The sequence below is a fragment of the Helicoverpa armigera genome, chromosome 9 (genome assembly GCF_030705265.1).
Source record: "Helicoverpa armigera isolate CAAS_96S chromosome 9, ASM3070526v1, whole genome shotgun sequence".
Lineage (NCBI taxonomy): Eukaryota > Metazoa > Arthropoda > Insecta > Lepidoptera > Noctuidae > Helicoverpa > Helicoverpa armigera.
In genome coordinates this window covers 11204517-11226167 of record NC_087128.1, presented here as the reverse complement: position 1 = coordinate 11226167, position 21651 = coordinate 11204517, and the positions used below count along the sequence as shown (strand labels likewise).

The following is a 21651-nucleotide window of genomic DNA, read 5'->3' as shown; positions in this document are numbered from 1 at the left end:
ACTTTCTCAATAAAACTGAGCACCTTTTTCTTGCAGGTGAAAGGTCTATGCGGTAACTACAACGGCGACATGAGAGACGACTTCCAGACACCCTCAGGTGGAATGGCGGAGTCTTCTGCACTTATATTCGTGGACTCCTGGAAGTTGAAGCCTACGTGTCCTAAACCACAGAAGCTTATTGTAAGTTTTCCCTTGCAATTTTAATTAGCTGTCATATCAGATTAAGGAACTTTAATTAAAATTAAGGATTTCGGAAACTTACAAGCCTTTTGCCATATTAATGTAATTGAAAAATGTTCATGATTTATGACCAATTTTCCAGCCACGGTCTTAATTATCCCATATTTCTACTCTGTGAAGTTGTATAAATTATTTTTATCGTCCGAGTTTCATCACCATTAGCCAGTTTATTGTTCTAGTTCAGGGGACCTTTTCTCGTACATCTCATAACAAATGAGCGTTAATCACCACGCCTTTCAAATATAACGACGATATCACTTAAATCACCCTTAACTTCCAGGACCACTGCAAACAACGTCCAGAACGCAAGGAATGGTCATCAACCATCTGTAGTCACATGAAACAGTTCCCCTTCACCCTCTGCCACGCAGAAGTCCCCCCCTCCCCCTACATCGCTCGCTGTACTCGCGACGCCTGCGCCTGCGACGCGGGCGCCGACTGCGAGTGCGCGTGCACGGCGCTAGCTGCGTACGCGCATGCTTGTGCTCATAGGGGAGTGACCTTCAAGTGGAGGAGTCAGGAGTTGTGCCGTGAGTTTGTTTTTATGTTCTCCCTCCCTCTACATCGCCCGCTGTACTCGCGACGCCTGCGCCTGCGACGCGGGCGCCGACTGCGAGTGCGCGTGCACGGCGCTAGCTGCGTACGCGCATGCTTGTGCTCATAGGGGAGTGACCTTCAAGTGGAGGAGTCAGGAGTTGTGCCGTGAGTTTGTTTTTATGTTCTCCTCCTCTACATCGCCCGCTGTACTCGCGACGCCTGCGCCTGCGACGCGGGCGCCGACTGCGAGTGCGCGTGCACGGCGCTAGCTGCGTACGCGCATGCTTGTGCTCATAGGGGAGTGACCTTCAAGTGGAGGAGTCAGGAGTTGTGCCGTGAGTTTGTTTTTATGTTCTCCCTCCCTCTACATCGCCCGCTGTACTCGCGACGCCTGCGCCTGCGACGCGGGCGCCGACTGCGAGTGCGCGTGCACGGCGCTAGCTGCGTACGCGCATGCTTGTGCTCATAGGGAGTGACCTTCAAGTGGAGGAGTCAGGAGTTGTGCCGTGAGTTTGTTTTATGTTCTCCTCCTCTACATCGCCCGCTGTACTCGCGACGCCTGCGCCTGCGACGCGGGCGCCGACAGTGCGCGTGCACGGCGCTAGCTGCGTACGCGCATGCTTGTGCTCATAGGGAGTGACCTTCAAGTGGAGGAGTCAGGAGTTGTGCCGTGAGTTTGTTTTTATGTTCTCCCTCCCTCTACATCGCCCGCTGTACTCGCGACGCCTGCGCCTGCGACGCGGGCGCCGACTGCGAGTGCGCGTGCACGGCGCTAGCTGCGTACGCGCATGCTTGTGCTCATAGGGGAGTGACCTTCAAGTGGAGGAGTCAGGAGTTGTGCCGTGAGTTTGTTTTATGTTCTCCTCCTCTACATCGCCCGCTGTACTCGCGACGCCTGCGCCTGCGACGCGGGCGCCGACTGCGAGTGCGCGTGCACGGCGCTAGCTGCGTACGCGCATGCTTGTGCTCATAGGGGAGTGACCTTCAAGTGGAGGAGTCAGGAGTTGTGTCGTGAGTTTGGTTTTTTTGGATAGGTCAATTGGCAGACACTGTTTTTGTAATTTTTCTAGGTGACTGTTTGTAGGGTTTTTTCGTAATGCTGAGTCAGATATACAGTACTTATTATTTATTAGAACAACTGTTCATCTATACATATAATAAATCTGTAAAAAAACTGTGTCTGTACATTGAATATATTTTAAAAATAATAATTGGGTGGAGTTTAGAAACAGTAATGGAGCACAAATCCAAAAAAAAAAAAATCTGTCTGTATGTCTGTATGTCTGCATGTCTGTATGTCTGTATGTCTGTATGTCTGTTTGTTTGTACACGCTAATCTTCGGAACTACTGAACGGATTTCAATGTTTTTTTTTTGTTGTATCAGTATTAGACATGGGCGCCGCGCCGGCGTCGCCACGCCGCGAAACCCCCGCGCGCCGCCGCCGCCGCCGACATTAGCTGCGCGGCGTGAGTTAGGTTAAGACGTGCCATTTTGTTCGCGATTGTTTAGGCAATATTCTTCTTCCTCCGAGCCTTTTTCCCAACCATGTTGGGGTCGGCTTCCAGTCTAACCGGATGTAACTGAGTACCAGTGCTTTACAAGAAGCGACTGCCTATCTGAATGAAACGGACACTTCAGTTTCTTTAAATATTAATAGTTCTTCATCAAATTTGAGTAAACTATCCAAAAAACATAGTGCTGTTGGTCATGGAATCGAAGATCATCCATTAGATCAAGAATGTTGGCAATATCTTGCTTCTGCTATTGGGGATCGACCCATTTCCAAAATGCGGACCTTCCATCATTTTGGAATGAGAAGAAGACAAAATTTCCATGGCTGTCTACATTTGCAAGGGCTCTGCTGCCCGCTACAAGTACTCGAGCCATCATCATCTTCCTGCCCTATTCCCAAGTCATTTGGAGTCGGCGCAACATGTCTTTTTCTTCCATTCCTTTCTGTCAGACATACTTACATCCACTCCCTTCTGCTTCATGTCCTCTCTCAGGCAATCAATCCATCTTTTCCTCGGTCTACTCAACACACTCTTTGTGGCATGCGTTTCACACCGTCTCATCACATGCCCATACCACGACAAACGTTGACCTCTCATTTTTTCTGCCACTGACGCTACTTTCAGGCTTCCTCTGATATACTCATTCCTGACTTTGTCCATTCTGTTAACCCCACACATCCATCTCAACATTCTCATCTTTGCTACATGCACTCTATTCTCATCCTTCTTTTTCAATGCCCAACACTCTGATCCATACAGGACGACAGGTCTTATTACGGATTTGTAAATTTTGCCCTTCAGTTTGAGGGGCATCCGTGGGTCATAAATAGTGCTAGTTACCTGTCGCCAATGCATCCATCCAGAATTGATCCGATGCATCACGTCCCTATCTACCTCACCGTCACTTTGGACAAGTGAACCAAGGTACCGGAAGTGTGGGCAGACTGATAGGGGCATGCCGGCTAGGGTTATGGTCATGGGTCTTGATATACTCGCAACACAGACCCCTTGTTATGGAAGTGGCGTTTACAATAAAGTCAATAAAGGGCAAAGAAAAGTTACCTCCAAACATAAAATGGCACAGGTTGGAAAGGGCCGATTTGGCGGAAGAATTTAGAAATGCGGTGGTAGATAAGATGATTGAAATGGCAAATATGAATAAAAAGGAGTGTAAATGAGCGTTGGAGGGAAATGGCAATGACTATAAGGATGACAGCAAGAATAATTTTAGGAGAATCGAAAGGAATTGCAAATCTGTTAATTTTTGAAGTTTTTTTTATCATACATATATCTCATCCACGCCGCCGGCGTCACGCCGCCGCTGTGTCAAATTCATCAGCGCGCCGCCGCCGCAAAATTCTGGGGCGGCGCCCATGTCTAATCAGTATTAAGCCTGGTCAACATATAGGCTATAATTTATCTTCGAAACTTGAAGACCTGATGCAGAACACCAACAGACCAACAAAACTATAAGAGATACAAAAATGGTGCCATGGCAAAAATTGTTTCATATGATGAGCATTTTTAGCTGAGATAATAAATTTTAAGATCTGGCACACCTGATGTGGAACCCCAAGAGCCCAGCTTCTCTGTACCATATACAGGTATGACGTTTTAGCAAAAGTTGTTCAATTTGATAAGCACTTTCTATTGACTTATACAAATTGAAGATCTAAAACACCTGATGTGGAACTCCAGGGGCCCAGCTAGACTATAGCTTAAAGAGGTGTGACGTTTTAGCAAAAGTTGTTCAATCTGATAAGCACTCTCTGTTGACTTATAAAAATTGAAGATATAAAACACCTGATGTGGAACGCCAGGAGCCCAGCTAGACTATAGCATATAAAGATATGACGTTTTAGCAAAAGTGGTTCAACCTGATAAGCACTCTCTATTGACGTATATACATCGAAGATCTGGAACACCTGATGTGGAACTTCAGGAGCAATACTACACTTGAAATGTATAGAAATGAATGTTATGAAATAGGTGGTATGGTGAATCAAAAAAAGTAATTAGTCCGGCTTTTAGATAATCCTAAAATAATGGACACGTATTTTTTCTTTTCTCCTTCTCACAAACAAATAATAACGAAGATATAACACGCTTGAATTTTGTGTTAATTCACTGCTTAGTACAAATTTTACATACCTAGACGTGGCGTCACGAGCCCCAACTCTCCGAATTTGTAGCGTTATATCTCATTATTATTTTGTATGTCTCTTCCAGACCTCGGGAATACAGAGTTCCGAATTTTTGGGAGGCAAACGTGGGGCCGAAGCCAACACTCTGAAGCCCTTTTGAGACAACTTTAATGAAATGGTGAAACAAAACCGACGATTATTCCTTTATACACTATAGAAATGAACCCAAGGACAATCCCCGGTGGACGTCGTTAAAAAAAAGACAATCCCCGGTTCTGTGCTATACCATTGCTAACTGTTGATGAAAACTACTTGGGCTATTGTGATGGGATGCTAATGGACTAGGAACGGGAAAACTACGGGAACTATGGCACCTGCCGATGACAATGTATTAGATACATGTAAAAATGGTGAAATGGTAAAAATGGCAGGTGGAGACTCGCCAGCTCACTTACTGGGCCCCCGGGCATCAGTCACTGAATAGCAACAAGAGGGCAACAGGGACATGAGCGGCTGAAGTGTGAGGATACCTCGGCGGATTTTAAACGCAGATTACGCGCTCCCTGTGGGTCACTTACCACGAGGCACCTATCCTCCGAGCAGGGTTACTAACCCTGCTCTAGCGACTCCACTCTGGACGGCCAAGCCAAGCCAGAGGCGTGAGACCTACCCCCGTCATGGTTCACTCCGACCGGCCGGAGATGGGGGACAGTATACTCTCCCTGGAGAACTCAGTATATATTGCCCACCGGGGTCGCTACTCCCCGTTACCAGCCTCAGATGTCCTGCGGTGCTTATATCTCATTATTATTGTCGTTATTATCTCAAGAGCCTTTGTCCCAATTATGTTAGAGTCAACTTCCAGTCACGATGCAACTGAGTACCAGTGTTTTACAAGGAGCGACTGCCTATCTGAGCTCCACAACCCAGTTACCCGCTCAACCCAGTACCCCTTGGTAAAACTGGTCAGACTTACTGGCATCTGACTACCCATAACGACTGCCAAGAATGTTCAATGACAGCCGGAACCTACAGTTTAACATCCCCTCCAAATAACGGTCATTGGTATCCAAAATATACGTAGAAAGCACATATGAACTTAGAAAAGTTGCATTGGCAGGTACTTGCCAGACCTGGAATCAAAGACGTACGCTCATACTTGAGAGATTGGTTCTCTACCCACTAAACCACCACGACTTCCACTAAGTCATCACGACTTTGTCATCTCAGTAACATTTAATGTTTTTTAACGTATTAATACGTGTAACATTTTATGTTTCTAATGGCTATGCGTATTCCGTTGTTTTCAAGTCAACGGGCCCTTAAAATTCAATATCACACGGTTCAGATCGTTGATTTTGCTGACCCCGTAGTCGCTGGCATAAGGGACTTTATCCGCGTACGAAGTCGCGGGCAGAAGCTAGTATCTTAATAAGCATATTACCTATATAAATATTTTGAGTTTGATAATTTCAACTTTTGTAAATTGTAATGTTTAATTGTTCAAAGCAGTCCATGAGCTTACAAACAAAACTTAATTTTCTTATTTGCGCGCAAGCAAATAAGTCATCCATATCGTTTTCGTCTTTCATAAAAGTATAGTTTTTTTTTTAATTACTTCACTTCTTAATTCATTTCTTTATTATTTGTTAAGTATGCTATTATAACTTTGTATTAAACAATTAAAATCTCTCTAACTAGCGATGCAATGTGACGAGGAGTGTTCGAACTACGACGCGTGCATATCAGCGTGCCCCGTGGAGACGTGCGACAACACCCTGTATTATACCGACATGAAGACCAACTGTGAACAGGATACGTGTGTTGAAGGTAATTTTTTTTTAGTTTTTTAGTCGATGTCACTATGTATTTTTTATTTATTTATAAAAATTGCATCAACATGGCTACGTTAAACCTACAGATATTTTCGTAATGGCAACATTTCAGTTATAGTTCAAAAGTGGTTATTTTTCTAACATTTGCTTAAAGCTTGAAAAAAATATGTGGTGTAACTTAACGATACCAGAAGTAGAATGTCGGAAATAAAATTATACATAATCATCATTCTTCCATTACTACTATCCCAATGTATTACATGTGTTCGACGCATCATGACTTCTTCTATACTTTCCTAGCAGATATCTCACAAGTCATATATTTACCTGCATAGTGTGGTCATAGTTTACATACCTACATAGTATGGTCTTTCACACAATAACTACAATACTTTTTCCCCAGGTTGCAAACCCAAAAAATCCTGCCCCGAAGGCCAAGTCTACAAGAACAGCACCCACAAAGATTGCGTGCCCCGCGCCAAATGCAAGCCGGTGTGCATGACCTTACCCGACGGCAGGGAGTTGGCAGAAGGAGACATTATAGAGGAGGATGCTTGTCATACCTGCCGCTGTTCCAAGAAGCAGAGGATCTGTACTGGACAGCCTTGTACTACTGTTGAAGTGGTGAGTTGGTTATTTATACCATAGGGCTATCTCTTCCAGCTCAGCGACGCGACAAGTTTTTGCATAGGTTCGTTGGTCATTTTGCGTGATTGACCCCTGTTTTCCCATATTTATGATTGTGTTTTGTTGTTTCTTTCGTATTTCTTTCTAAACGAACTGGTGAACTGCTTGTTAAAAGGGCTTTCCGAATAAAAGAAGAGGCCAGCATCCACGTTCTTTTATTTAGATATGTGGGTAAAGGGGAAAGTCATAAACATAGAAAAAGACGATTGATTATTGAAATTAAACCTCATTCAAACAAACCTTCTAAACATCAGAAAGGGAAAAAATCTGTTGCTATTCCAAACTGTAAACATAACCTTGCCAAAAAGTAATCTAAATATATTGTGGCAATTATTAATATTATCTAACTCTCCCCAGCCAATTAAAGAGGCGACATCACCGAAGCCTCACGACGAGCCCCTGAAGTGTGTGACCGGCTGGACCTCGTGGATCAACAGGGGACCTCCCGAACTCGGACCCAACGGAGAGTCCATTGACAACGAGCCGCTGCCGAAACCCAATGAACTGGTAAGTAGTTATTTTGTAAATTTATTTAGGAAGCTTTTTTGCTTCAGGATAGTTATTATTACCGTGGTCCTATTTTACGACCAAAAATCTCACCATGTCCTTACCAAGGTCACTTTGCCGGAGCGGTCGGTCCCGGAGCATGAAGGGTTTCAAAAAACATGTAATCGCCTTTGCTTCCACCGTTAAATAATGTTATTTAAATATGGGCTTTAAATATATACTTTACATTAATTTATTTATTTTATGACACACCAACGACTTATTCACTAATACATTTACAAATCTTACCCTAATGCTTAAATCTAGAGTGAATTTGTCACTTACAGGTGAGCACAACACTGACATACAGGAACATTAAATTAAATTAACTATACTTCAGAAGAACATTAAACTTGAACAAAATTTAAGAATTGAAACAATATTTATAGTAATAATAATTTACAATATTATAGAATTAAGAATGAAATAAAATGCAAAAACAAAAATAACATAAAATTAGCAGCCAACTTGCTACCAGTGAGCTTACTGCCATGATTTTTAACTTCTAAGAATATGAGGTTTTTTTATGCATTTAAGTCTGCCCTAAATAAATCTCTCTCATCCACAAAAAAAAATCTTAATTTTATAATACCCAGGCTATAGGCACCCCAATGTGCAAAGAAAGCATGATGACGAAGATCGAGTGCCGCACGGTGACAGACCACAAGTCGCCCAAGGAGACAGGCCTGGACGCGGAGTGTAGCCTGCAACGAGGACTCTACTGCAAGGAGGGAGGGGGCAGGAAGTGTGAGGACTTTGAGATCAGGGTCTACTGTGAATGTGAAGGTAGGTGATCCTAAAACACTTTATTTTCGAATTTTGCATTGCCTTTCCTTAATTTGCAATTCTGGAGTAGATTTACAATGTAAGTAAGTGAACCATTCCTCTTTTGAAGCTAGAAACGCGTCATCCTTGATGAGACTGATGGTTTAATTACGGCATTTTGCAAGTGAGCTACATGTGAGCCTTGAACTAAGTTCATTTATGAACATAAAATGTTCCATAAAGACCGTCAAAGTTAATTCGGCCTTGTTATGAAACAAATTACAAAAGTGAAAAACTGGCCTAAATCTTGAAGTTGAATCTTGACTACTCTCTTAAACTACTCTTCACTAACTTTTCTAGTTGTTGCTAAGTTTGTTCCAAATTTTTTCAACAAAATTGTCAATGTACACTTTCTCCCTAGAACCATCGATCTGCGAGAACTCTCTACGTCCAAACGAGCCACACCCGACTGACTGCACGAAGTTCTACGAGTGTGCTCCTGACGGTCCGGTACTGAAGTCATGCGGGCCCGGCACCTGGTACAATAACGTCACCATGGTCTGCGACTGGCCTCAAGCTGTGGCTCTCGTCAGGCCTGAGTGTTTTGTTGTTGGTGAGTTCATTATTTGCCTTCATTTGGTGTCCGTGGAGTTTCTTGTCGGCTCTTCTCCATGAGACCAACTTTTTGGAACCGTGCAACTAGTGAGCACATTTCATTCTTATGAAATTATGAAAACATTTGACTTTGCCTAGCCTTTTCCCAACGTTGGGGTCAGCATTCAATCTGACTGCAACTGGGTCCCAGGGTTTTATATAGAGTGATTGCTTACTAACACCTCAACCCAGTTACATGTCTTATCAGACTCTGGCTCCTGACTACCCGTTACCAATCTTTTGACTATGACTTTCCTCATACTTATCCTTATAAATACCTATGATATTTTATCTGTCATCAGTTATTCATACACTGGGTACGTCTCAGTTTTATTTATTTCGTTATTGAAAAAATGATATTTTATCCTTATCAGTTCTTTACCGGGTCCATATAGCTCCCATCTTATAGATAGAGTCACCTGTATAACATATGAAATAATCATAAAGTATAGAATAAATACGCTACAATCTACAGGAGAGACCACGACCTCTACGGTATCTCCCACGACGTCCCGCTGTCCCCCGGGACAGGAGTTCTCTTCCTGCGCGTACCGCTGTGACAGTCTCTGCGATTACTTCAAGAGGACAGTTCTCTAATATATTCACAATCTTGTGTAGGAGAGACCACGACCTCTACGGTATCTCCCACGACGTCCCGCTGTCCCCCGGGACAGGAGTTCTCTTCCTGCGCGTACCGCTGTGACAGTCTCTGCGATTACTTCAAGAGGACAGTTCTCTAATATATTCACAATCTTGTGTAGGAGAGACCACGACCTCTACGGTATCTCCCACGACGTCCCGCTGTCCCCCGGGACAGGAGTTCTCTTCCTGCGCGTACCGCTGTGACAGTCTCTGCGATTACTTCAAGAGGACAGTTCTCTAATATATTCACAATCTTGTGTAGGAGAGACCACGACCTCTACGGTATCTCCCACGACGTCCCGCTGTCCCCCGGGACAGGAGTTCTCTTCCTGCGCGTACCGCTGTGACAGTCTCTGTGATTACTTCAAGAGGACAGTGCTGGCTAAGGGACGGTGTATTGGAGAGGTAATGTATATGTTCCAGCTATTATTTTTTATTTATAAGTACCTTTAGATGACAGTGAAACCAAATTACTTCTCATTCATTTATTAATTTAACAACATAGCTCTTGCATATCCTTCAATATACAGGTATGGACAGATTAACCTACCTGAGTCTGTAAAATTTTACCAATCGAACCTCCTACTATTGTGATAATGTTAAAAACCTATTAAAGAAATCTGACAGATTGAGATAGGTTGATGTGAGGAGACATACAAATATAGTAAGAAACTTTTCATTTCTCGTGTTTGTACCTACATAAATTGATAAGTAAAGAAATATGTACCTAATATTTGCTTTACAGAAATGCATAGAAGGTTGCATAGAAAAGCCATGCGAGGAAGGCTCTTTCTGGCGCGATGAGAAGACTTGTGTGCCCAAAAAGGATTGCACCTGCTTCGCTAACGACAAGATGATTAAGGTATGTGTTTATTCAGGAATTATTCTGCATATTATAGAAGTTAGGTGACTTAAAAACTTGAATTTAAAAATGTATGACTTAATTTAAACCATCTAAAATTGAGGAATTATGTTTCCTTTAAAATCTTCCAAGTAATCGTTTAAGCCAACTAAAACTTTGAACATACAAATTATTTATGATCTTATAGTTAAATAAATAAAAATCGTCATAGCCCTTAGAATTTTAACCCGAAACCTTTCCTACCAGCCCGGCGGAGTCACAACGGACGGTTGCATCAAATGCCAGTGTCTCGACAACGCCATGCATTGCGACTCAAGCGACTGTGTCGAAGTCAGTACATACGTGCCCGTGGGACCCACGCATCAGCCAATCATAGAGCCGTATATCGTGCCCTCGCCTGCTACGAAGCCCACGACTACTACAACAACTACGCAGGCTACTACGCCGACTACGGTGACTACGCCAGTTGTGTATGAGGAGACAATACCGCCGCCTGAATGCTCGCCTGATGAGTAAGTTTTTATCTTATTCATGGAATCTTTAATAATTGGGAATAGTGTCACTATTTTGGATTCGGTACAAATGGACTATTTGATAAATTAATGTAAATACAATTTTTATTACGATTTTTTTGGTCAATGATCTCGTTTTTTGAAAGTACATAATTGTAAAACAATATAAATTACATGCAATATTTTGAAATGTTAATAACATAGAATATAAGTTGTTTTTAACAACTTATCTTTTTGTCTTTATATATCCAAATAGCTTTTTTGTGTACACAATAACAAAGTTAATATTTTAAACAAAAACAGTCTACAATTACTAAATTCCTATATTTTCACAGCTACATAGACCTGATGTTTGGAGACCAGCCACTGCCCGACTCCGCGATCACAGCAAGTTCTGTCGCTGGCGACATGTTTAAGCCACAATACGCTAAGCTCAACGGACGTCCTCTTGCGAACTCTGGTCAGTTTTACATTTATTTTATTTTCTTTAATTTCCTAATGTTGGTATAGTCAGATTCAGGTTTTTTTTTCACTTTTATTTCCCACGAATTTGTAAGTCTGTGAGTCACTTCACTCATCTTTATTAATATTTTCTGAGAAATCAACAAGATGCCTTCAAAATCTAAAAACTAAATCAGTTTGGTTAAGCATAAGTACTAGCACCAAACTCAATATAACATTTTCCACCAGCTGGCAGCTGGAATCCGAAGGTCCAAGATCTGAACCAGTACATCCAAATGGAACTGCCGCAACCTCAGCCAATCTTCGGTGTCATGATGCAAGGCAGCCCGATCTTCAACCAGTACGTCACCACCTACGAAGTTCTATATGGAGACGAACCCAATAACCTGGTGGCTGTAAAGGGACCTGATGGAAAGCCTAAGGTATTCTTTGTATAATAAAATTATTCTAACTTAGATCCAATAGTTTAACTAAGAGTAACTCCCCAGTAAACAGAATTAACATTAAGTGAATTTGCTCTTACATATTGTTCTTTCATGCGTTTGTCAGGCTAGTGAAAAATCGAGATTTTTAACCTAATATTCCTTTAACGATATCAATTCGTCACTCCCAGGTATTCCAAGGACCTTTAGACAGCAAAACTCCAAAGAAGCAAATGATCGAACCTCCTGTCGAGGCCAAAGTCCTGCGCATTCACCCTCTCTCCTGGCACGAAGACATAGCAGTCAGGCTCGAAGTCATTGGCTGTAAAACTCCTGTATCTAGCACTGAGGCTCCAATACCGTCTACTATAACTCCTGGTACGAAGGCTACGGAGCCTACGACAGTTACTACGAAGGCTACGGAGCCTACGACAGTTACTACGAAGGCTACGGAGCCTACGACAGTTACTACGCCGACTACGCCTACGACACCTACTACGCCGACTACGCCTACGACACCTACTACGCCAACTACGATTACTACGCCAACAAAAACGACAATAGCGGCTCCATTGATCATAGTTTCTACGGTGTCTCCACCACCTGTGTGTAATCCTGATAGGTAAGATCTATTCCTGTTGTTATAAGTTAGGTATTTTTAGCTAGCCAATGTTGCCGCAAAAATGCTGATCACCGAAAAATTACAAAATCGAGCGTAAATCCTTACAGATTTTTGGGTAAAAATCATACTGCGAGTTTCTACGTCAATATTCAATACCTAATCTTAAAATAACGGATGGATCAGTTATGGACATCTACCGATAGAGAACAACACAAGTTTTGTTAATTTTCAACTTTTTATCAAGTGCACAAAGTCGACCTTCCTTTAAAAAACAACCCCATATTCCTACAACAATGTTTGTATTACAGCTATGTAGATCTGATGTGGGGTGACCAGCCATTACCGGACTCCGCGTTCAGCGCTAGCTCCGTCGCGAACGATCTATTTGAACCTCAGTATGCTAAGCTTAATGGACACCCTCTTGATGTCACTGGTACGTTTATTTTTATTGGTTTTTGTAATAACCTATTAGTGTTAGGTCTACTTATTATACCTATACAGTACTTGTGATTGTGAAACAGTCAACATGTATCAACAAATACTATTGCCCTTTCGAGGCATCAAATGGCAGAATTCAAAGCAATTAAGTTATTTGACTAGAGTTGTGTAGTACACAAGTTCTTTTGGCTCAAGGATATAATTCTATTAATCTTAATTATTTTTTTTCTCAATACTCAATACGTTTATTGCACTCCATATGTTTAAAAGGTGTTACATAATAATATAGTACAGTATGGACCCTGTAGGGCACGGCAACGTAGAAGAGAGGAATCTTAATTATTTGTAATATTATTTTAATTTGTTGGAAGGTGAGTGTCTAATCTTAGTGTTTTACAGAGTTGCGAACATCTCAAGATTGAATATGTTCAATCTCTACCGTTAAAAGAATGCTTTTATTTTTTATACGTGTAAAGATTTATGTTTTTTTATTAATTTGCAACTTGTCCTCCTTAATACAGGGTCCTAAACCTAATCATTTTAGACCAATTTCAATTCTACCTGCGTTTAGTAAAATATTTGAAAAGTTAATACTCAAGCAGTTGCTCAGTTATTTTAATGTAAATTGCCTCCTCCATAGCGAACAATATGGCTTTACTCGGGGTCGTTCGACCACTGATGCTGGTGTTGCTCTTTTAAAACATATTTTTAATGCATGGGAAAACTCTCAAAACGCAATAGGGGTCTTTTGCGACCTCTCCAAAGCTTTTGATTGCGTTCAACATGACACACTTTTACGCAAGTTACGTTATTACGGCGTTCAAAACGGAGCTTTAAACGTCATAGAATCATATTTAAATAATAGATTGCAATGCGTAGACATCAACGGTGTCAAATCTTCAGGCCTGCCAGTTCAATTAGGCGTGCCGCAGGGTTCTATTTTAGGTCCTTTCTTATTCTTAGTATATATAAATGATTTACCGTTCCATTTGAAAAATATATGTGATATAGTATTATTTGCAGACGATACATCTCTCATTTTCAAAGTTGATAGGAATAGAGAGCAATTTGATGACGTGAATAGTGCACTCTCCTTAGTTACGCACTGGTTTACTACAAATAATTTAGTTCTTAATGCTAAAAAAACTAAATGTGTTAAGTTCACTTTGCCTAATGTGAAACACTTAGGACCTAATATTATCCTAAATAATGAAGTTCTTGAAACTGTGAAGTCAACAGTGTTTCTGGGAATAACAGTTGATGCAAAGCTACAGTGGGGCTCGCATATATCCAGCCTCGCGGGAAGGCTTAGTTCTGCTGCCTACGCCGTCAGAAAAGTAAGACAATTCACTGACGTAGACACAGCTCGACTAGTCTATTTTAGTTACTTTCATTGAAATGAAATGAAATGAAATGAAATGAAATGAAATTGTTTATTTTGCAAGTTGGACATTACATCACTTTTACACGTCATTTTAAGAACGCTGAGGCCGGCATTTCCTAACTGACTGATCCCTGAGAAGAAACGCCGAAACAAACTCAAGGGTCATAGTCTCTTTTAAAGTCCAAACATGTTATAAATGAAATAATTATGTGTGAGTGTCACCATGTACGCGGTCTGGAATGGCCTTTTGAGGAAAGAGCCACATCAGGCTGGAGCTGACCAGTCCCAACAGACGGCACGCATGCATCAGTCGTCGTGTAGCTCAACCATATCTTAGGGAGCTCAACGACCTGTCACACGACGATACCAGATCTGCAGAACATTTGCGTAGGCCATTCAAAGATACTCAAACCCGCCAGACAGTATTTATGTTATAAGAATATATAATGTTGCTCGCATACACGATACTCACATTCACAAAAATAATAATAAATTAAAAAAAAAAAAAATACAATTATAACATATAAATGTCAATAAAAAGAATGTCATTAATAAAATGTTATCTGATGATAATAATATTTAAATGTCAAAAGTAACAAAACACAGGCATTTAAAAAGATATCACTCACTAAGCGAGCAGCTCATTCCCAAGCTTCTTTATCATTTAAATAATCAGATATTTTGTAATATCCTTTTTTCAAGAGTTTGGATTTTATATGATTTTTAAATTTCTTGATAGGCAAATCACGAACCGCTTTGGGAAGTTTATTGTAAAAGCGTATACATTGACCCATGAACGAGTTGCTTACTCTGTGGAGGCGAGTAGCATGTACAGCAAGATTATGTTTATTCCTAGTATTTATGCTATGAACATCAGACATTTGAACAAAGTTAGAAATGTTTTTACGAACGTACATTAAATTTTCAAAAATATATTGAGAGGCAACAGTCAGAATGTTTATTTCTTTGAATTTCTCTCTGAGAGAAACTTTTGGACCCAGATTATAAATGGCTCGAACAGCTCTTTTCTGTAAAATAAATATAGTTTCAACATCCGCACAGTTTCCCCAAAGGAGAATCCCATACGTCATTGAACTATGAAAATAACTAAAATAAACTATTCTGGCTGTGTCCACATCGGTGATAAGTCGGATCTTTTTAATAGCATAGGCGGCTGAACTAAGCCTTCCTGACAATTTAACTATATGTGGGCCCCATTGGAGTTTGGAATCAACGGTCAAACCAAGAAATACCGTTGACTCAACAGGCTTCAACTCTACTCCATTTAGTTGTACATTGGTGTGTAACTGCCTTACGTTTGGCGTTGAGAATTTAATTAACTTCGTTTTAGATTCATTTAAAAGTAGATTATTGACATTAAACCAATGAACAACCTTAGAGAGTGCATTGTTAACTTCGTCAAAATTGTCGAGTTGGCGCTTGATTTTAAAAACGAGTGAAGTATCATCGGCAAACAACACAATCTTGTGATTATCCCTTACGTGATAAGGGAGGTCATTAATATAAATAAGGAACAAAAAAGGGCCTAGAATTGAACCCTGTGGAACCCCCATGGTGACCGTAGATCCAGAAGACCTCTTACCATTGACATCCACCCTCTGAATTCTATTGTGCAAATAAGAAGTCAGAAGGTCAAGAGCCTTGTTTTTGATACCATAGTGGTGAAGTTTCCTGATGAGTATATCATGGTGCACGCAATCAAAAGCCTTGGACAAGTCGCAGAAAATACCGAGCGCATCCTGCGAATCCTCCCAGGCCTCGAATATATTTTTAAGCAATTCCACGCCCGCATCCGTAGTAGAACGACCCTTGGTAAATCCGAATTGTTTGGTGTGCAACAAGTTGTTTCTTGTTGCACACCAAACAATTCGGATTGCGTTATGTCCTATGGTATTCTACTGTGGGGCAAAGCTGCAGATATCGAAAACATTTTCGTACTACAGAAACGAGCCGTTCGTGCAATATATCAGCTAGGTAGCAAGCATTCCTTAAGGGAGCTTTTCAAAGAAATAGGTATCCTTACTGTGGCATCTCAATTCATCCTTGCCAACATACTATATATTAGACAGAATATTCATCTGTACACTAAGAAAAGTGATGTCCACAGTATCAACACTAGGAACAAGCATAAACTGTGCGTACCCATTCACAGGCTTCACAAGGTGCATGGAACATTTAAGGGGCTAGGTATACGATTTTATAATAAACTTCCTCAGTCGTTATTAGAATTGCCATTTGATAAATTTAAAGTCCAAGTCAAATCTATTCTGTCGAAGAAAGCCTACTATACTGTTAATGATTACTTAAACGATAAGAGTAGTTGGTCCTCATGTTAAACACCGGACAGCTTCAAGAGTTATCATTGATAGTTGATGTGATTTATTTTAATTTTATACGTGACATTTTCCATTTTTGTATGTATTCTGACAGATTACCACCATCGTACTGTTTTCACGATGGGTTGTTTCGCAATTTTGTAAATGGTTTACTAGCGACTGTGAATCTATTAGTATTAACTGTTTTCTTGTTATGTGGTTGCAAGTCGTCATGCTCCCTTAGACGGTATTGCTTGCGGTAGCGTCGGTGGTCGGGTTGCCTCCCTCCCTCAAAAATGTGCGAGGGGGGCGATGGCTGATCCTCGCGTTATGCTCGTGAACGGGTGCTGCTTGTGGTACCAGGTCGTCTTGCTGACTACATATTTCTTGACCCGTAATATAATGTGTATGACTTTTGATTTGAACAGTAGTCCTAGTTCACCGTTTTCATTGTTTATGTTGTAAATTTGTTTAATTTTTTTTTATATAATATATAAAACACATCGTGTTTCACATGTCGGTAGGTACGCCCAAAAACTATACCTATTTTCACTGAATGGAGGCCTTATGTTCTCTCTTTTTTTTGTTTTTTTTACACATTATATATATATATTTTTTTTTTGTAGCTGCTTGAGCAATAGGTATGGGTAAGGTGTGTACTAGCTAACATGATTACATGTTTACTTGCTTTTTTTTATACAAATTTATGTGTATAATTTTGAGTGATATTTTTATTTATTTTTTTGTATACGGTTCTTCAAACCATACAGACAGAATTGTGTTGCTGGGGAGTTTGTTCCACCACTTCTTCTTCCCAGCAAAAACACATAGGAAGTGGTGAAGGGCGGGCGTTTTGGGGGCTGTCTTTTGTAGATTTGACGTTCAAAAAGTGCTGATTTTCAGCCTACTTTGAATAAATGACTTTTGACTTTGACTTTTGACTTTTGAATCATTAAAATAAATCTGACAAATTCTTAAAAACTAACCTTTTCTAAAAAAATACTAATTCAATCCTACCACAACAGCGGGCAGCTGGAACCCAGCAACCCAAGACACGAACCAGTACATCCAAGTGGAGTTCCCTCGCCGGGAGCCGGTGTACGGCATCGTGATGCAAGGCAGTCCTCTCTTCAACCAGTACGTCACGAGTTACTATGTGATGTATGGTGATGATGGGAACACGTTTGCTACTGTTAATGGACCTGATGGGAAGCCTAAGGTGAGGGTTTGGATTTTTTAAAGTTTTGTTGTATGTTTGTATTTTAGATATTTTGATAGATAATTGACTTTCTTGCAAGTTTTATATCTCCTCTAAAACTTACAAAAGGGTTCATAAGTTTCATATATTCTGGAAATAACAAACAAAGCTGTCGGTGTTGCACCCTTTCGCTTACTACAGTAGTTTATGTGGGAACAACTTTGCACACACGAGTAATAAGAGGTAGCCTATAGCGTTCCTTGATAAATGGGCTACACTACCATTCTGTATTTCGGAATTAGAGAGGAACTGACCTAACGCGATAAGAATAACAGAATGACTAAAGTCGAGCAGTCAGTCAAAAACTAAAAATGATTTGGACCAAATGCTGAATTTCCTCTCCCCATACTTCAGGTGTTCCGCGGCCCAGTAGACCACAACAAGCCCATGAAGCAGATGATAGAACCCCCCATAGAAGCGAAGGTGTACCGCGTGCAGCCTCTCACCTGGCACGAGGAGATCGCAGTCAGGTTCGAGCTGATAGGATGCAGGGAGCCCAGTGCTGATACTACTGTTACTACTGTCCTGGTGAGTTGTAGCCAAGGCTCATTTTGAAAGAACTAAAAGTGAGTTCAGAATCATCAAATGACTTGCCGCTGTGGGTTAGCAGCGTGAGGGAGTGTCAGATTTTTACTGACTAAAACCCGTCATGTTCGTTCTACAGCCCATAATGTACCAGTTTGCCAGTAGGTATACCGAAATTAAGCTAGTAAAAATAGCATAGTTTCACCCCGAACAAAAGCCCTCATTTCACAGCTTGTTAGTGTCATGACTGGAAAGAAGTAACGGTGAAGAATTAACTTGCCAGCAACACATCTAAAATATGGAATTAGGATTACGATTTCAATTGTTTTACAATGAACTATTTTGGCACCGTTTTATTTACTAAATAAGTTGAACAAATTACAATGACTATTTTTCTTCTAGCCACCGGCCATAAAATGCCTGGAACCGCTAGGCCTAGCTGCCGACTTACCCATAGAGAGCATAGAAGTGAGCTCCAACAACGACGCCAGGAAGTACTTCAAACTCGACGGAGAGAGGGGCTGGAGGCCACTGTATAGCACGCCGGGAGAATGGATCATGGTAAGACTATTTTACAGCTTATATACGCGTAAAATTAATATGGACACGCAAAAAAGTTTGGAATAGGTATATGGCTGATGGTCTTTAAAAATTCAATAACTATTAATTCGAAAAAAATCTATGATTCAAGATAAATAGCAAGGCCCATTGCAATTAATAAAGCCACTATTTATCTGATTATGTATGTATGTATATTGTATATGTCCAATTCCGTTCACATTCTTCTAGAAGATGGTTTCAATTCGACTCTTATTTTTAACCTTTTTAACGATACCTTAAAAAAATAGACTATTATTCTGTGTGTTAGTGTCACCAATTAAATAAACTGAAACAAAAACCATTTTTCTCCCCAGTTCAACTTCACCTCCCCGCGCAACATCACAGGCATCAAAACTAAGGGCGGACCTTTAGGCTGGGTCACCACCTACAAGATCATGTACACCTCCGATCTATCCACCTTCAATCCCGTGGTGGACGACAACGGGAATCCCAAGATATTCCCCGGGAACTTCGACAAAGATACCACGGATGTTACCGAGTTTAATCCCCCGATTCATGCGCAGTATCTGAAGGTGTTGCCAATTTCGTGGAAGGATAATATTGAAATGAGAATCGAGCCTATAGGATGCTTTGAGCCTTATCGTAAGTATTTTTGCTGAGATTTTTTATAGTGGTAAGGTTTGCACGCGGGTCAAATGTTAAATAACAAGTGAATGGAAATATATTATTGCTATTCAACATCTTTAAAAAGTCTGTAAATTCATATAATATATAACCTCGTGTTACTTCAATGATCAAAAATACCTACCACATACGAGGTGAACGGTCTGAGGATATGTACAGTTTAATATAAAAAACTAGCCGTGCTGCAGATCTACCCACATACCCAGGGAGCAACATCCCGCAACCGGATAAAAAGTAGCCTATGTTCTTTCTTATTCTCTGTGTACCTTTCATACCAAACAGATATACGTTAATTTCACAATATAATATTGTAGTAATGTCTAGGTACATTTACATGTAATTTCCTATCACTTTTCCAGCTGTCACAGAGAAACCGTTAGAACCCACAACACCAGGCTACAGACCGAAGATAGAAACCCCCCCACCATGTGAGATGTGTCCTGGCGTGGAGAAGATCTTCGAGACATGCGACTGCCAGCCGCCTACGCAGTACTATGATGGCGAGAACTGCGTCACCAGGGACCAGTGCTCCTGTGTCGAGTCCTTCATGACGTGAGTACTGGTTTTAGAACCTATATAGATCTACGACATCTGGCTACAAAGTGAGGTCCATCAGGGTCAAAGGCTGCGGGGCTATGGGATTGTTCGAGCTACTGCGGCCCCGGTACACAAAGGACTCAAGAAGGAACATGGTGAGTTTTTATTCAGTAAGAGTCAGACACTCCCTCATGCAGCACTCACGGCAGAAGGGGTCATAATTATGACGATTTCCATACAAAAAAAAATGGCTACAAAGTAAAGCAAAAACGAAATGTAATCGATTGATTTACAATTTACTGATATTAAGATGACCCCTCTTCCGTATGGAGTTTTATTGATTCAGCAGCGTCAATCTCTATAGATGCAAGATCCATTTCATTCAAACTCAAACTCTTTTTTTTTGCTCTAGTTTACTGCCTATTATTTATTTTAATTTACTTTAAAAAAATACTTGGTAAATTACAATAGCATTAATTGTTAATGGTTGTGCAGGTACCCAGTAGGGTCTACATTCCGCGGATCCAACTGCGACGAGTGCGTGTGCAAGCTGGGCGGCATCACTGATTGTACTCCTGTTAAACAATGCAAGTGTGCACCGGTAAGTTATAACATGACTTGATTCATACTTATTTAAAATACTCGTCTTATTTATTTTTTTGAAAATTTTATTCTTGGCATTTTAAAAATTTAAGTGCTGAAATAGGGTTGTTTTGACATCATCGATTATTACTGGACTTGTCCTACAATCATTCGCCATTCTAGTCGACTGGACTGGAATAATTTACTATTTTTAGCACAACTATAATAAGCGGTAAAATAACTGCGGTAGCTGAAATCCAACGCAAAAGCGTTAGAATAAAGAAGCCAATAACTTGATTAAAACGGCCCCACTATTTTCCACCAGGACCTAGTACCGAAACTATCACCTTCAACCTGCGAGTGCCTCTGCGAGCCTTGCACCAACGGCACGAAGATCTGCCCCACCAGCAAGCTCTGCCTACCCCTCGACAAGTGGTGCGACGGCCTCCAGGACTGTCCTGATGATGAGAAGGATTGCACCACCAGTACCACGGTCACCACGCCTAGGACTATGGTTAAAGAGGCTGTGGTGGTGACTACGGAAGCCCCGGCTACGGTAGCAGCTGTTGTAACTACGCTTGCACGTGAGTATATCACTGGGGTGGTTTGAATAAGTATAGAAATTCATTTGTTTTTACTACTGGTAATTTTGTTCTCAACTTCCATTCGTCTCTCTCGGTCGTCATTCTATCATTCACTCCTCGCATTCATCCCGACTTTTAGGCAATGTATCTTTCACAAATAGACAAATGACTGTTACAAACAAATAGTACATGATTTACGGCTGACTACTTTACATAGATGACTTCGAACAAGTATCAAGATCGTAGGAATATCGTTCCAAAATCTTGTGCAATAAAATTCAAAATTGATTGGCGAATTGGCGTTGAATTGGCATGA

The 21651-nt window shown here is 41.0% G+C and overlaps 1 protein-coding gene across 1 annotated transcript in view; it reads left to right on the top strand.

Annotated features, from left to right (window-relative positions):
- Window positions 1–21651, top strand: part of LOC110369772 (hemocytin) — a 60954-nt gene that overhangs the window by 20923 nt on the left and 18380 nt on the right. The window contains exons 28-49 of the mRNA XM_064036109.1: window positions 37–180; window positions 521–770; window positions 6139–6267; window positions 6676–6896; window positions 7317–7466; window positions 8102–8291; window positions 8692–8883; window positions 9400–9515; window positions 9774–9971; window positions 10312–10428; window positions 10675–10940; window positions 11276–11400; window positions 11631–11824; window positions 12016–12446; window positions 12755–12879; window positions 17630–17823; window positions 18217–18390; window positions 18790–18948; window positions 19302–19590; window positions 19992–20184; window positions 20665–20770; window positions 21077–21335. Of these exons, the coding sequence (XP_063892179.1) occupies window positions 37–180; window positions 521–770; window positions 6139–6267; window positions 6676–6896; window positions 7317–7466; window positions 8102–8291; window positions 8692–8883; window positions 9400–9515; window positions 9774–9971; window positions 10312–10428; window positions 10675–10940; window positions 11276–11400; window positions 11631–11824; window positions 12016–12446; window positions 12755–12879; window positions 17630–17823; window positions 18217–18390; window positions 18790–18948; window positions 19302–19590; window positions 19992–20184; window positions 20665–20770; window positions 21077–21335 (4222 nt within the window). The remainder of the gene's footprint in view (window positions 1–36; window positions 181–520; window positions 771–6138; window positions 6268–6675; window positions 6897–7316; window positions 7467–8101; window positions 8292–8691; window positions 8884–9399; window positions 9516–9773; window positions 9972–10311; window positions 10429–10674; window positions 10941–11275; window positions 11401–11630; window positions 11825–12015; window positions 12447–12754; window positions 12880–17629; window positions 17824–18216; window positions 18391–18789; window positions 18949–19301; window positions 19591–19991; window positions 20185–20664; window positions 20771–21076; window positions 21336–21651) is intronic.